Source organism: Galleria mellonella, unplaced genomic scaffold, assembly GCF_026898425.1.
Source record: "Galleria mellonella isolate WM207_F2 unplaced genomic scaffold, CSIRO_AGI_GalMel_v1 utg1267, whole genome shotgun sequence".
Lineage (NCBI taxonomy): Eukaryota > Metazoa > Arthropoda > Insecta > Lepidoptera > Pyralidae > Galleria > Galleria mellonella.
In genome coordinates this window covers 3,025,970-3,042,947 of record NW_026441987.1, presented here as the reverse complement: position 1 = coordinate 3,042,947, position 16,978 = coordinate 3,025,970, and the positions used below count along the sequence as shown (strand labels likewise).

Sequence of the window (16,978 nt, the reverse complement as noted above, 5' to 3'; positions counted from 1 at the left end):
TAATTATTCGTAATTTATAGTTTTAACCAAAGAAAAAGTAATAAAATTATCGCTGACATTGACAGCTGAAGTCAGATCGTTATCTATGGTTTAATTCGTTGAATTGTTGTTGTTTGAAATTTAAAAATCTCATTCTCAACGTAGTGTTATTGTTTTGAAATCTATTATTTTCTATAAAATTTAGTTAAACTAAATCTCAAAATTTTGTTTATTTTCGTTATATACTTTGTTCACATTAGTTAGATTGTGTACGTATAATACTATGATACCAGCAAGATTTGCCGCTGGACATTCTTCAGCTATGCGTAAATCACGGTACAGTTTATTTTTTATTTATACTACAATAATCTTTGGCTACGTTCTATTTAATTAGTATAAGTTGGATCCCGTATATATTGCTCTAAGTCATAGTCTTTGATTGTTTTATTTAAACGAACTTATACAAAGTGTCGAAAACTTACCTAAGGTAGATTTAAGTTTTAAACTGTCGTTAGGTTTTTTTTAATGGATGATAATGTAATAGTAACCCCGCCTGCGTTATTGGTATACACTGGCGGGGCACCAGTGAGGCATGATTGGTGAGGATGAAAAAACAGGTCAGTTAGCCTATCGTGACTAATTCAACGGTAAATCAGTCAGATAGTTTCTAGGGGGAACCGCGTGGAAGTCGACTTAACAGGGTATATTGCAAGCAATGGGGCTATTAGAGCTCATTACTAACAATCCCTTCCCCCCACTGTCATTAGGTTGGAAGGTAAACCATCATTATTACCCAAACCTCGCCGGCCGGGATCAACGGACCGCCTATCGACGGAATTTCGCCGGCCAAGTACTACAGGACACCGGTCTAGCAGCGCTGATCCTCCTCGAGCAACATTTGGTAGTGGCAGGCTGAGTAGAGAAGCATCAGCTACAAAGATTCCTCTTAATGGAGTAAGTTACACCTAAATTATTATAGTATGAACAAATTTAAAACAAATTAAATATTATTGTTGTGGAATTTAATCCTATCTCTAAATCTAATATATTGGGACAATATAAATATCCATTATTTATTTATTTATTTATTTTTATTATTTATATATTCATTATACAAATATGTAAAACATATTTAAAATTCATTGAATAAATATTATTAACCATATGTAATGATAAACAAAGCATGACAACAATAATTATCACACTAAACATTCTGTCTTAACTGCATATAGGATTTAATGAATTTTCAGATTTTGTTATTAATAAATTGTCATTTTCATGCATTTACAAGATAATAAATCTTGTAAATATATAAAAAAATTTAATTTATCTGTTTAAATTATTTAAATCAGAGGTCCAGATCTCAACAAGGTGATAGATATGGCCAGTCTACAACGACTCCGCTGCGCTCCAGCCATTACTCTAGGCCCACTACCACACCTGTTGTGAGTACTTATGTAATTTGGAAAGGGATTGTTAGTAATGGTGTATAAAAATCACATCATATGTAATACATCCAATAAGGATTTGTTGTAAGAGAACAATTATAGTTGAGTTCACCTTTGCTTATATTGCTTATCTCTATCACATTTTTTTATGTAATATTATTGTGTATCATCATATCAGCTTTTAACTGTCCACTGCTGAGCCTCTAAGCTCTCCTTTGGGGGATTTTGCCAGTAGTTGCCACACTTGGCAGGCCACAACCGCAGTCAGGCTTTAGAAATGTTTTAAGGGAGACGCTGCTGCCAATCCCTCATTCTCCCTTAATCGGCTCTTATGACACCCACAGAATAGGAAGGGGTGGCCTAGTCTATGCCACGGCCATTATTGTGTATAATAATGTATAAATAAATAAACATTTTCTGTTGCATTTTTTAGAGAACTCCTTCAGAAGATCGTGCAAGTCGTAGCTGGCAGACGTCACTCGATAGGGTCCTGGCCTTTGTCACTATTAAGGATCAGAGGTGCATATATTATTCATTATCTTTGAGTTTATCTTTAAAGTCTTATAAGCTGTAAGCTATTCTTTGCTTAGATTAAGTAAAAAAAAAAATTCAAAGTTTTAATTTAAATAGAATATATTGAAATCTTATTAGTTTTTGTAAAAAGGCTGTGATTGCATAATTTTAAAAAATAGATACCTTATTAGACTAACATTTCCACTATTATTCTCTAGTTCTCAAATATGAGTTAGCTTTTATCATTATTTAACTTTTTTTTATAAAATCAATATAAATCTAATATCATCTAAATGTCATGTATATTTTTTTTAAATAGTTTATTTATATACACTTTATTGCACCATTTATAAAATAGTAAACACATTTAACTGTAATAAGAAATGATACAAAAGGCGGCCTTATCGCTAAGCAATCTCTTCCAGACAACCTTTGGGTAGAGAACATTGAGAAAGAGAAAGAAAAACAAAGGGTAGGTGGCGCACTATTATATTAGTACTATTATATATAAACAAATATATACAAAGATATATACATATATATGTATATACATATATATACATAAACAAATACATACATAAACATACACAAACTTAAAAGTACACATACAACAGGAGAGAGTTATGTTTATAATTGTGAAATAGTGAGCTGAAACACATAACACTGATCATAAAAGTACTATGGAAGATCACTGCAGTTTATATTAATCACATAGTTCTGTGTAAACTGTAGTTGTACTAGAAACTTGAGAGGCTGGCAATGCCTCCCTTTCACTAATAGCCATGGGATCCAAATAACTGGTACATGTACAATTTCTGTACTGCTGTATATGGCAACTGACTCGATGAATCAGTGCATTTGGTATCCCATGTGCTAAGTTAGGATATAGTCTCCACATGTACCAAATTTCATTCAAATCTGTTCAGAAGTTTTTGCGTGAAAGAGTAACAAATATCCATCTATCCATGTGGTTATAAATTTTCGCATTGATTATATAAATAGGATTATTATATTAATAGGATTTGTATATATTTATCTAGATATGTATCAGTTAAAATGTACATTTGTATATTTATTTACACTTTATTACACTATTTATAAAATAGTAAATACATTTAACTGTAATAAGAAATGATACAAAAGGCGGCCTCATCGCTTAGCAATCTCTTTTTCTTCTTCTTCTCTAGACAACCTTTAGGTAGAGGATATTAAGAAAAGAAAGAAGAACAAATGGTAGGTGACGGACTATTATATATAAACAAATATATACAAAGATATATGCATATACATACATATACACATTTTTGAATGTATTATATTTCTATATATGTTTAAAAACAGACAGTATTATCATATTTCCAACTAAACTGTTTATAATCACTCCTCTCCATTTAAAGGTTCTGTGGAAGAGATAACTTTTCTTAACAAAGTCGCCTAGTTTTCTGTTACCTTGTAATATTTATATTTGTACTAAGTTTGACTGCTGGAATGTTTATTGTCTCATAAAGTGTATGTATGTAGTGAATGTAAGAAAGACTCTGTTTTCCGCACTTAGCCTCTCATTTGGGCCGTTGTGCGTAGTGTATGTATGTATGTATGTATGTATGTATGTGTGTGCAGACAGATATCGAACGTGGTTTGGCAGCGGGCGGCGGCAGCACGCGTGGCCGAGGCGCTGGCGGCCCGCGACGCGGCGGCCGGCGGCGGCGGCGGCGGCGGGGCGCTGCTGCGGCCGCTCACCATCGCCCGCTTCGTGGACGTGGCCGCCGCGCTGCTGGCCGCGCTCGTGACCGACACCAGGCTCAACACCGACAACTACGTCACTAAGGTACCATAACCATACATTGACAGTTCACTACCGTGCTTTCCAGGGACAAGCACATGCAACTGTTACACTTCATTATCAATAATTTCTTTTCCCCTTTCCTTTTAATTATTTATTCATTAGTACATATATGTTTATATGGCGGACTTAATGCTAACAGCATTCTCTCCCAATCATAGGGAAGTAGGGGGGAAAGGGATTGTTAGCAATGGAGTTTGACAGCCTCATTGCTAGCAATATGCCCTATTATATTGCCTCCACGTGGTTCCCCTGGAAACCATCGTGAACAATTCTTGTTCGATGGGCTAACTGACCTGCTTCACCCTCACCTATCATCCTTTACTGGAGCCCCGCCGATGTATACCGATAGCACGGGTGGGATTGCCATTTCATTGTCACCCATTAAAAAAACCATATAACCTTGAATGCGGCACTAGTAATTATTGATATACATACGAGGTTTGTCCGGAAAGTACGTATAAAAGTTTTTTAAAAATTTTATTTTACAATTATTCAGGTAAATCAATTTTATCCCCTTCAAAGTACTCCCCCTGTGACATAATGCACTTGTGCCAACGCCGTTTCCACTGTGAGAAGGCTCCTTGAAAGTCCTCTGGTTGTAGGTTTCTCAGCTGCCCCGTCGTAGCTTTTTTTATCTCATTTATGTCCCCCAAATGCCGCCCCCGAAGTACCAATTTGGTTTTTGGGAACAAGAAGAAGTCACACGGGGCCAAATCCGGCGAATAGGGGGGTGTTCGGTCACCGTAATGGAATTTTTACTCAAAAACTCACGGACAACAAGAGAGGTGTGGGCAGGGGCATTGTCGTGGTGAAGAATCCAACGCCCCTCTCGCGCCAATTCTGGACGAACTCGTGCCACACGAGCTTTGAGGCGTCTGAGCACATCGACGTAGAATTTTCCATCAACTGTCTGGCCTGGAGGGACGAATTCTTGATGGACAATCCCCCGAACATCGAAAAAAACAATCAACATTGTCTTGACATTTGAGCGGGATTTTCTTGATTTTTTTGTTCGTGGTTCCCCGGATGTCTTATCGAATTAGATCGGCAAAAATTTCACGGCCATTCTTGCCGAGTTTCGAGAGAAACTTGATTACGACGCGCTGCTCTTCAACGGAAGCGGGCTCCATGCCGACGGGGTTTCGTTAAGAGGTAACTTCACAGATGGCGTGACAAGCCAGTTCGCACCGCACGGCGGTCAGACCAGAACTGAAGCATTGTTAGGGACATAAGGAAGGGGTCCTGCGCTTACCTGGCCTCCCCACTCCTCTTTCTCGCATTCCAGAACACTTTTATACGAACTTTCCGGACAGACCTCGTACATACTAAAATTACATATATAAATGAATACATATATATAAATAACAAATATACTTATATATAACATGTACTATATTATACACGAAATTGAGAATAATATAAAGTAACTTACTGCTCAGATAAAAAAGTGAGCATGAATGTTTTTTTTTAAACTGTTTAGTTGATAGTGTCTTAATGGTATCAGGAAGCATGTTCCAGAGCCGTGAAGAGTGTAGGAAATAAGAATTACAATTAACTCCTTTCTCCTTAATTGCGATGGTATTTAGAGAGGACTGTGTGAAGGTTTTTTTTTATACAATTTAGAATGGCAAACAAGCTAACGGCCCACCTGATGGAAAGTGGTAACCGTCGCCTATAGACATGAGCAGTACAATGGATATAAAAAAACTATACTGTTTCTCCCATGATACCCCCCATGCGTTGCCATTCCTGAGGACTCAGGTGTTATTCCTCTGTACCCAGTAAATTCACGCTATATCCCACCCTTTAAACCGAAACACAGCCATGCAAACACAACTGCTTCCCGGTTGAAACACGAATGGGACAGAGGTACCCAAGCAATCGACTCTGGTAAGGTCAACCTTACCTCGGTATATTGCTAACAATAGAGATAATTGTATTTCCTGATGTCTCCAACAGTTGCCATATGTGGCGAAGCGGCTGCTGTACCCGGGCGTGGTGTCCAAGTCGTGGCTGAAGACGGTCAACACGCTGCACGCCTTCCCGCACGCGCTCGCGCTCATAGCCTACCTGCTCGACCTCGTCAACCACGTCGCAAGTATCCCTTATTAGTGTTTTAAATAAGCCTTTTATTCATTGGAGTGATTGTAATATTTGATTTTTTTTTCTTTTTTTTTTATTTAATTAGCATGCATAAATACATTAAAAAAAAACTAGATTTTTAGTACCACTTAAACCTCTTGGGCTTGTGTGTGATACTTTACATTTCGTTCTCAAATGTCAATATTTACATTAATATTCTGCTGTTTCAGCAAGGTTGGACAGTAAATAAGCTTTCAGTTTAAACTTTATGTTTTTAACAGTGATATTGTTTCGCAAGTCGGTAGGCAGAGAATTTATTAATCGCGGTATAAGGTAGGCGCTCGTTCGCTCGCCATAGTAATTTTTTGCTCGAGTAGTGGCTAGCTTGTTTTGCGCGGCGGAGCGAGTATGTATAGCATGATTTATTTTTGTTTGAATTTCCTGTTTAAAGAATTGTACTTTTAAGAGGCAATTTTTTAATGTGATGAGAAATGAACAATTTATTTATTTATTACATCAACTGGATGAGCTTTACAGTCATAATTTTATATTATATATAACATTATATTACATATTAAAAATATTTACCTTAACTAGAAGTAATATTAGAACCTAAATCTCTGAACACAAACACTCTGTGTTGTCGTCTTATGAAACTCCAGTAAGTTGGAGGCAAGTACGTCCAATTGCGGATACTGGCTCAAAATATCAAGTGGTACCTTCAATGCAAGATATAGGGGGGCTTGCTTGGCTAACTCTGTTCTTCTTAACGGAATAATAATAATAGTTCCATCTGTGTTTGATTTACGCTGTCGGGACATCAATAAGTGGTGATATAATGATAGGTAATGATGACGTCAGGTCATTGAACCCACCGTGATGAGTTCAATGGAAATTAATCACGGTGGTTTTTAGTGGCACCGTATTGAAGTATACCTGATACTGATATATAGATAACAACTATCAGATATACCTATAAATATAATAATCATTTAATTTTCCTACTTTGTACCAGAGGGAGGCTTTGTACAAAAGTCGATTGCTTGGGTACCTCTGTCCCATTCGTGTTTCAACCGCAAAGCAGTTGTGTTTGCATGGCTGTGTTTCGGTTTGAAGGGTGGGATATAGCGTGAATTTACTGGGTACAGAGGAATAACACCTAAGTCCTCAGGAATGGCAACGCATGGGGGGTATCATTGGCGAAACAGTATACTCTATTATGTCCATGGTATTGCTCATGTGTATAGGCGACGGTTACCACTTTCCATCAGGTGGGCCGTCAGCTTGTTTGCCATTCTAAGTTGTATAAAAGAAAAATACTACAGCTATAGCATGAGTTTTATTAAGGTATGTTAAGAATTGAGAGTAGTATATATTGAGTACAGAAGGGAAAAAATGTTGGGACGCTTGTTACGACACGACGAACTTATAAACATTATAATAGAAGGCGGTAGTCACTTACCATCAGGTGAGCCGCATGCTCGTTTGCCCCCTGTTGTAAAAAAAAAAAGAAGGTAAGATAGAATAAAAGAAGGGAAGAGGGAGACCAAGGCATAGTTACATCAGGCAGATCAAGGAGTTGGTGTCGTGTCGTATCAAGAGGTGAAGAGTAGGGAGAGCTTCACCGACAAGAGCGCAGCTCTCAAATAGGGTAGATAGATAGATAGTTAAGAATTGGTAACGCACATGTGACAGTCCATCCAGTTTTAATCATCTCTAGTGTTGTAAATATTTATAAGCCTTTTTTTTTATTTAAATTTATTTTCTAATTTTAGTTTTTCAAACTTTTTTTAATAGTTATACAGGTATTATTCTCAAATAATGTGTTGTTATTAAAAAATGGACGGCTTTGTTAACATTTGAGCATTATTATGGACAATCTTGCTGTAGTTTTCAGTAGTATTATTTAATTTTGCGTTTCCTTCAATATATATATATATATATATATCGACGGTTGAAAGGCAACCTTAACTAAGCGACATTTAATAAACTTTACAGGAGAGCGGTTAAAAGTTGAAATTTTTAAAAAAAAAATCATAACTATTTACCTGATTGACATATCGAAATAATTTTAACAGTTACGGAAAACATATATTTTTTGTTATTTTTTGATATCAAAGAAATTTATCCCAGACTAAAATTTGAAGTATTTTATGTCGGTTAGATAAAAAATACCTAGATTTGGTTACAGGTAAAATTATATAAATTTGCCTAAAAAGTTAACAGAAACGAGTAAAAATATCGTTATCCTGATTCATCTAAATCTCCTTACAAGTACAATTATATAAAGACGTATATTAGATTGAACAAAATCAAGTAAAATTGTCTAGGTAAGTTCTTGTATGATTGTTGTGTTAGCAGAATATGTATCTTTAGTTAATAAATTTTCCTAAAATTATCCCAAACTGACTTTAAACTAATTATTATTAATTATTTATAATGTAATAATGATAATAAATAATACTATAAAATTAACAAAAATATTCATAATATAAGAAGACTAATTTTGCTTTCACATAATTTATCTATAACCTGTCTTTAATTTTCGTCTATTAAAAATAATAAATGTTTGTTAGAGTTATAATAGGTTATCTGGTTTTTTATTATAATTAATTGAATAAACTATTTTAATTAATTATTATTAAAATCACAATCTTTAATATCTGATTAGTTTAGAGTGTCTCTGATATTTATTGCACGTGGAAAGCTAACAAAGCAATTAGAAATAACATCGTCTGTGAAAAGTTTGACTAGATCATCATATTTGGCTTTTGATATTGGAAGCTGCGATCGATAACAAGATAAAAGAGATATCTTGGTTTTAAATTGAATTTCAGTATCAAAAGAAGCGTTAGTGTTCACGAATATTTTATATTTAACGTTTTGCTTATCCTTCTTTGAAAGTCATAATACAAATCTTACTTTCCAGTTAGATTATTAATATGCAAAAATTGTAAACCATTGAGATGGTGCGTAAACAATTGTATTCTTAAATCTATCTACGGGTATATAAGTATGACCAGTCAAGAGAAAATTTATTTTAATAGTATTAATATTTTCATACTCCTGTAGTGATGAATGCAACATTGCTAATACAGTACGATTACTATTTTGATCGGGACAACAGTCACAATGTAAAAGTAATTGCTTGATATTTCCTCTGGTATCTACAGATTTAATATATTTGTTCAGTATTGATACAATCTTATTTGATCCTCGTTTGCTATTAGTTTCATCCCAATAGTAACAGAAAACATTACGAGTTCCATTTTCATAAAAGCAAATATTGTATACTGCCAGTTTTCTACTATAATACAAGGGCTGGTAATTTTTGGATAAATCTCTTAACAGCATCTATAGTAGTTTTTTTTTTTAGTTCTATTTGATAGACATATAATTTATTTGTGTTACTTACAAGCACGTAAATTATAAAAAGCGAGAAAAGAGAAATTATTAAAAAAATACATAAAGCCAAGTACAATTTTTCCTTTTGTGCGTGTGCCGTAACAATACAAAATGGTCACAACTCAGTTTATTGCTTTGCCCTCAAAAGAGCTAAACACTGATATTCTGTTGTGGCCAAAGGGGTTTCACATATTTCTGGGTTCAGATATCCCTCTCATATTTTCTTTCGTGCATCCAAAAGTAAAATCTTTTACAATATTGTAAATTGTTTTATCAGAAATGTTCAGAGTAGCTACTAAAAATTGTTGACAAACATACTTTTTACCTTCGCCTTTGTTAATAAAATATTTAATAGTGTAGTTGCGCTTATCAGTGTCTGTACATTTACGTTTGATGAATCCTTTTTTGACATAGATACTAACTAATCACGGCGACGTGTTTGGTCAAGATCCCAAAAATCATTGAAAAATTTCCTCTTCTTACTTCAGATAGAGAACCACAGTTATTACCAGATTTTTTGCCAGAGCAAGGATTAGGCGCTGTTTTAACTATACCAGTCTTTGTAATATATTCTTTACCAGATTTTATATTTTTAGTTCGTTCTTTTCTTAGGTTTAATTTTTTAGCTTTGGACGCAGATTCTCCGATAATTTCTAGTTCTTGGTTATCAGGACTACCATCGTTAGTTTTAGTGTTATTTTTTTAGTATGTTTTACTTCTTATTATTTTTCTTCTATTTCATTGTATATTATTATCATCTTCAGAGGTTACTTCTTCTCTTTCTGACCAATTATCTGAATCATTTATGCCATAAAATATGGAAAAGTCTTCTTGATCTGACATATAATCAATATAACTAACATCTTTCTTAGGTATTCTTTTATATTTAATTGGATTTAATTCATTGGATTCTTTACTCAAACCGGTCGATGTAGATGGTGTATCATGGTCTGATGTTAAAGAACGTGAGTTTTTCTTATTTTCGTAATTATGTATATTTGATGCAGAGTTATCAGATTTATTTAACGTTATGATATTATAATCATGATCAATCGATACAATAGTAGTGCCAGGAAATGCCACCTGTTTAGTTGATGCCGTGTTATCTATTATCGTGCTTGCAATGTCAATGGTAATAAACACATACACATTTTCTATTTGCCAAATATAATATTTGTATTTCGCGTACTGGTAAATTTATCTTAGCGCCATTTTTACTCATTTCAACGAGTCAAATATATGCAGTAAAAATATATACCGCTAAAAGCAAACATATTTTTATACAGGTAAAAATATCTAAGGTATAATTTACTTTAATTTTATTTTTAGTTAAATTACATAAATTGCAATATCTCAAAATATTACATCAGGTAAAATTACATAACCAAATTATTTATATTTTTTTTAAATAGGTACAATATACTAAAACAGATAAAAACGAAATTTCATAACAAGTAAAAATTCCTACTTGCAAATAAAAGTGAAAGCAAAGATATGAAAAATTTAATAAATCCATATTTCAACTTTTAAAATGGCGTAAGTAGCAAATATTCTTTAAATGACATTTTTTTTGTCGCTAAGTAAACATAAAATTGTAAATTTAGCTAAAATCACGCAGTACTTAACCGACAAAAAAATTATCGTAGAATTTTAAAACCTAGACCAATCGACGCAGAAAAATCAGGCGATTCGAATGGTATATAAAACTCAGTTTAGGTATTTTTGTCGCTTAGTCAATTTTGCCTTTCAACCGTCGATATTATTTGTACAAATTTTAGTGGCTGTTAAATTACTATTTAAGTGCGTATTTACGTATTGTTTTTGCTGTCTGTTTGCCTTAAATAAATATTCCATAACGTAACTATTTACTAACAGATGGACCGTATATTTGTTTGGCATTATAATAATATAAAAAAAATGTATATATATTTGTTTTAGGAGCTACCAGTGACTGATGAGTGGCTGTATGTAAGGAAAGATGAGTTGGCGTGTTTACGACGAGATTACCTTTCCAAGTGTTGGATCAGGTAAAATGTATAATCATAACTTGAACATTTTTTTTTATACGACTTAGAATGGCAAACAAGCTGATGGCCCACCTGATGGAAAGTGGTAACCGTCACCTATAGACATGAGCAGTACCATACTTGAACATAAGTTCGCCTTTGCTAACATTGTTGTTAACTTCTTGTTATTATTGTATGTTTTAGTGCAATAAAGATATATAATAAATCACATAACATTATAAATTAATACTTTTATAGCCCATCGTGACGAATTCAACAAGAATTGTTCACGATGGTTTCCAGGGGGAACTACGTGGAGGTCGACCAGATAGAGCATGTTGCTAGCAATGGGGCTGTCATACTCCATTGCTAACAACCCCTTTTTCCCCCTATTAGGTAGGTTATATGCTTGTAAAAGTATTTACTTTAGTCATATAATGTTTTAAATAAAAATATCTATTAAACAGGTTTCAAGACCCCGGGCATAAGTTTGAAGACTTGAATGAGGAGTACTTGCAGAACTTGAAGGCGCTACTGGGCAATGATGACGAGAAAATTAATGAGTTGGAGCAGATTATAAGTCGTATGTTACTTTTATCATTATGTGTGAATCTGTATTTGCTTATATATATATATGAATATTATTTTCCGAATCATCGTAATTTTTTTAGATATTATTGCACGTATTATTTAAGGGTTTTATATTATAAAATGGTTGATTGAACTTTACATTATTTGTAATTGAATTTAGTGGTAAAAATCATTAATGTTGGAAAAATAATTTATTGGATTAATACAGAAAAAGTGATATTGACAATACAAAGAAGTATCAAAATTAGATTTGGTAAGGATATTATGTAATCTCTTATATTATCGTTTATTAAATATTATAAATATTTTGTATCTCTTAGTCCCAAAGACGGTTGACGTCAGGCAGGCGGCCGGTCGTAAAACTATAAGCCAAATCCTTTAGTAATATGGATAAAACCATATTACGCCGACTACAGATAATAATTGGGTAGGAAGATGATTATCTCTTAGGGTCTCAACGACTTAACCAAGCTTTCTGAAATTTAGTACACACACACTACTTTTAGTTTTATCTTTATCTGTATAGTTTTTATTCTCGATCATTCTATATTTTTCTTTCAGCCTCTCAAAGGTTGACTGTAATAAATTCCTCTATGGAATAAGTCCTTCATTGTAAATCTTTTTAATGTGTCCAATGTAAAATATGTTTAATAAAGATTTTACAACACCAACAATTATTATATATGGGAAGGAGAAGGCTATAGGTTTTTTATACTGGGTAGTAAACATATTTTAGTCGAGTGTACAAAGACGTGAGTGAAAGCCAGTCACGCGTAACTTTGGGAGCTTCTTTATTTTTAAACCCTGTAGAACAGCCTTTTCCAAAGTGGGCGATAACGCTCCCTTGTGGGCACTGCAGGTCTATAGGGGCACGGTAAGAGACCCAGAAAAAACGGGGGCGTTATGTAGAGGCTTGGGGGGTGATTTGTTGATCTTGAACTAATGGTGGTTTTTAAGTAGGTGAAAAAATGGGGACGGTAAAAAATAATTTATTTTCAAAGTGGGCAGGAGACAAAATAAGTTTGGGAACCCCTGGCGTAGAGAACGCGTCTCAGTGTGAGTATCGGTGTGCAGAGTACCGCGCGTGCCTGGAGGACGAGGCGGAGGCGGCGGCGCGCGCCGACGAGGCTCGGCGCGGCGAGCGGCGCGCCGCGCTGGCCGCGGCCGCACGCGCGCTGCACGCCGCCCGCGCCGACGCGGCCGCGCGCGCCGCCGCCGCCCGCGCCGCCGCCGCCGACCACGCCGCCGCGCTGCGCCTGCTCGACGCCGACATCGACCGCGCCAAGTACGTCTACTACGTTTTTTTAACAGTAATATTATAATGGTAACCCCACGCCTACGATATCTGTATGCTAGCAGGGTATCTTCAGTAGATTATGTAACGATAGAAATAAAGACAACCAAACAACCCATATATCAAACTTTGCGTTATTTTTATGAGCCGAAATACCGCCGACGAGAACCCCAGCGCTCCGCTGCTGCGTATATACTAGGAGATAAATGAGTGAGGTTGCCCTGACAGCGCGCAGAGCAGCGAGCTGCGCCGCGAGCTGGAGGCGCAGCGCATGAGCGTGGCGGAGCGCACGCGGCTGCTGGACGACGTCGACTACGCGCTGCGCGTGCAGGACTCCAAGCGGGCGCTCGCCGACCAGATCGCCAAGGTACGCCGCGCCTGCTGGCAGCCACCGCTGATACAGAAATGCTCATAATATTTAATCCGGCTCGAAGGACCAAATGATTAGATTAATTTTGCGACTTCATGATGATGGAAACTTTAAATTCAAAAGTTTAAAATACATAGTTACGATTTCCCAAATTAGTTAATTATATGAGAGTATTATTACGGTTATAATTAATTATCAGTTATAATTTATTTCTATGTTAGATGGTGCTGAGCAAAGAGACAGAACTGGCCCTCTGGCAGAAGAAGACCCTGGACAGCTGCGTGGAGTACAAGCAGGGTCTCATACATTTATCAGCACAGTTCCCCGATCTTGCCAAGTTGGCCATTGATGAAAAGTACGTAATTTAAATAACTGTCGTATGTGTTTGAACCTGGATGCAGGTGGGTCAGGACCATTGTTTATAACAGTTTATGGGGGGAGGCTTATGATCAGCAGTGGATGGATAATGGCTGAAATGATGTTTGAACCTAGATATTGTTTAACTCAGTCAAATAACTTATTCATATTTAGAAGTAAGGTTTAAAATTAGAACATTGTAATGTTGCTTCAGTGACAGTAGTTTTAAAAAATAACTGTAATTTAAAAGAATACGAAATAAAATGAAATTTGAATTTAGAACATTATATAGTTGCCTCAGTGACAATTTTAAATTCTTTTTATGAGAAAATAAAATTTTAAAATTTGAAAATAGAACTGTTATTATCTTGAAATTGGAACGTAAAGAATGTGGTAACCGGCAGGGAGCTGATGGAGGCGGAGTGTGCGACGCGAGTGAGCGAGGCGACTGCAGCGCTGCGGGCGCTTGAAGGAGCGCTGGTGGCGCGGCGCGCCGCTGCCGCCCGCGAACGCGCCGCCGGCGGCAGGAGGCGCGCCGCCCTGCTGGTACGTTTTTTTTTTTTTTTTTTTTTTTTATACCGCTGAGGTGGCAAACAAGCATACGGCCCACCTGATGGTAAGCGGTTACCGTAGCCTATGAACGCCTGCAATACCAGAGGTATTACGCGCGCGTTGCCGACCCTGAAGAAACCTCTTTACCCCCTTTTGAAGAACCCCATGCTGTAGTCTCTCGGGAAAACCTCGGCAGGGAGCTCATTCCATAACCTGAGTGTTCGTGGGAGAAAGCATCTCTGAAACCGCGTTGTACGCGACCATTTAGGCTGTAAGGTATGAGGGTGAACTCCCTGCCGATGGCGAGCCGTACGATGATAGAAAGTGGCCTGACATGGAGGGATTATAATACTTAGGGAAACAGTGTTGGAAAATGGTATACATTGCCTATTGACACAAACAGCAACCTAGGAATGATAGTCATAGTACTCCTAGATGTGTTGTCATTCCTAAAAAGTATAACCTTATGCTTCCTTACTTAATGTCATTGCCATAGCTCATCCTTCATATACGAGTAGCACACAGCCATATAAGCATAACAGTAGCTGCTTCACAGCAGAATTACAAGTATAGACATACTGGACAGTGTTACCCAAGCAGAGACAGTCCTTGTACAAACTGTTCATATTCAGTCAGATATTGCTGGCTGGCTGCTACATATTTTGGGTCATTAAATTATTTACATATGTAAATTTGATTCAATAGGAAGAAACGCGTACAAAAATTGCTGATATCAAAGCGCTACTACACCGCGAGCAACAGTGCCTCGAGGCGGAAGCGGCCAAGGAGGCCGCTGAAGCTGCAGCCTGGTCCGCGGAGGAGCAGGAGGTAGCCAGCCGTCTAGACGACCTGAGGAGTCACCAGGAGGAATATGCGAGAGTGGACAGTGAGCTAGACTTCTGGGAGAAACAGGATGTTGCGTGAGTATTTCTGAAAACTGTTGCAGTTATATTTGGAATGTTTATACTCTGCGCTATGTTTTTAATATTTCTGACGATGAAGTCTCTATTCTTAGACATCTAGAAACATTACCAATAGTATGTCGTCATATAGAACTCTTCAATGTTGCTTGAAATAGGTCATTATGGAGATTAAAGCAAATCAATTTTATTATAATCAAATGTATATATCTAATGAAGTAATTCATAAGGACATTAGGATATGACTAGTCAAAAATTAAATAAAAGAAATGGCATAATTATATAAAAATTATACATACATCCTAACAAACTTGTTGTTAAAATTGTAGCATATACAGTAACAAATAGACTTCTAAAGAAAACAATTCCATAACATAATTTACATAATCGATTCAATAAAGTGAAGCAATACCAAATAGTAACTCCATATCCCTAAATTAGGAGACAGAGAACTACAAAAATAGGAGTCGGTTAAAAAGTCTACAATATAGTAAATATTGTGCAGTCTTAGGCTCCAATGTCGCTGTAGTTTCTAACCAATATCCCCTCCCCACTTGTAGTGACTCCTTTTCCCTATAAACCCTTTATTTTTTTCTACCAACTTCCTATATACTACTCCCAAAGTCTCCCTCCTTTTTCCTCCATACTTTCCTTAATACCGTAAGTGCCGGATACTATCAACAAGTGCATTCCCAAGGAGGGTTGACGTCTGTCAGGCAGGCGGTCGTAACATTTAAAAGCTTTTAATTTTATCCACATTATTAAAAATATATTACGCCAATTTCAAAATGTATGTAATTGGGGTAATGGCAGGAAAATAATAATAATAATCTACTGCAATATAGTAAATCCAGTTTCACTTCCTATTTTACAGATGGCGGACGAAGTTGGGTGAGCTGCAACGGTACGTGGTGTCTCAACAGGCGGAGATGCAGCGCGTGCTGCAGGTCGCTCGGGACCGGCGTCTCGAGCTGGTACGGACCACCGTGGCTTCCTGGGAACGAATGCTGTAGAACGGATGGAATGTTTTTACCACCATCACCATGTGCCCGATTTACCCCGATATACTTGTTTTGCCACTTCGAGCAGACATATTTACTGTCTTTATAATTAGCTAGCTAGTACTAAATCTGAAGTTGATAACGTGTTTATCGATAAATAATAAGTTTAAATTCTTTCGCCTGATGGGTACCATGGACAAGAGGCAAAAAATCGCAATAACATATCAAAGAGAAGCCACAAGCCGGATGCTTACAATCCTTTTATAATCCTAGACTGTCATTTCTTACTATAAAAATTACATTGATAAGTGTTGTTTGTAATTTAATTGTAGGATCTACATTATCTCGTACTGTAAAACAGGATAATCAATTAAATTTCACCCTAGACCTATTTTGTACAAATCCTCTACCATTAATTTCACATAATGATATCTCGAGAACTTTGAGTCACAGTTGTTTAAAATTGTTCATAATACTTGTAATTTAACTGATATTAAACTACCATTTTATTTCAATGGTTTATGTTCATTCATACATTTCTAAAGTCTTATGGTGGATTAATATAGCATATTATAGTGTAAGGTTTATATATTTTGATAATTAAAAAACTGAAA

General features: G+C 36.1%; 1 protein-coding gene across 1 annotated transcript; it reads left to right on the top strand.

The window, feature by feature from the left end:
* Window positions 1–103: 103 nt before the first annotated feature.
* On the top strand, window positions 104–16,969 carry LOC113522290 (uncharacterized). The gene is made up of 14 exons (XM_026907972.3): window positions 104–315; window positions 747–933; window positions 1,332–1,424; window positions 1,861–1,946; window positions 3,561–3,768; window positions 5,746–5,880; window positions 11,212–11,300; window positions 11,747–11,862; window positions 12,945–13,155; window positions 13,393–13,531; window positions 13,756–13,889; window positions 14,296–14,437; window positions 15,149–15,363; window positions 16,238–16,969. The coding sequence occupies exons 1-14, from the start codon at window positions 263–265 to the stop codon at window positions 16,374–16,376; spliced, it is 1,947 nt and encodes a 648-aa protein (XP_026763773.2). The 5' UTR covers window positions 104–262; the 3' UTR covers window positions 16,377–16,969.
* Window positions 16,970–16,978: the final 9 nt, after the last annotated feature.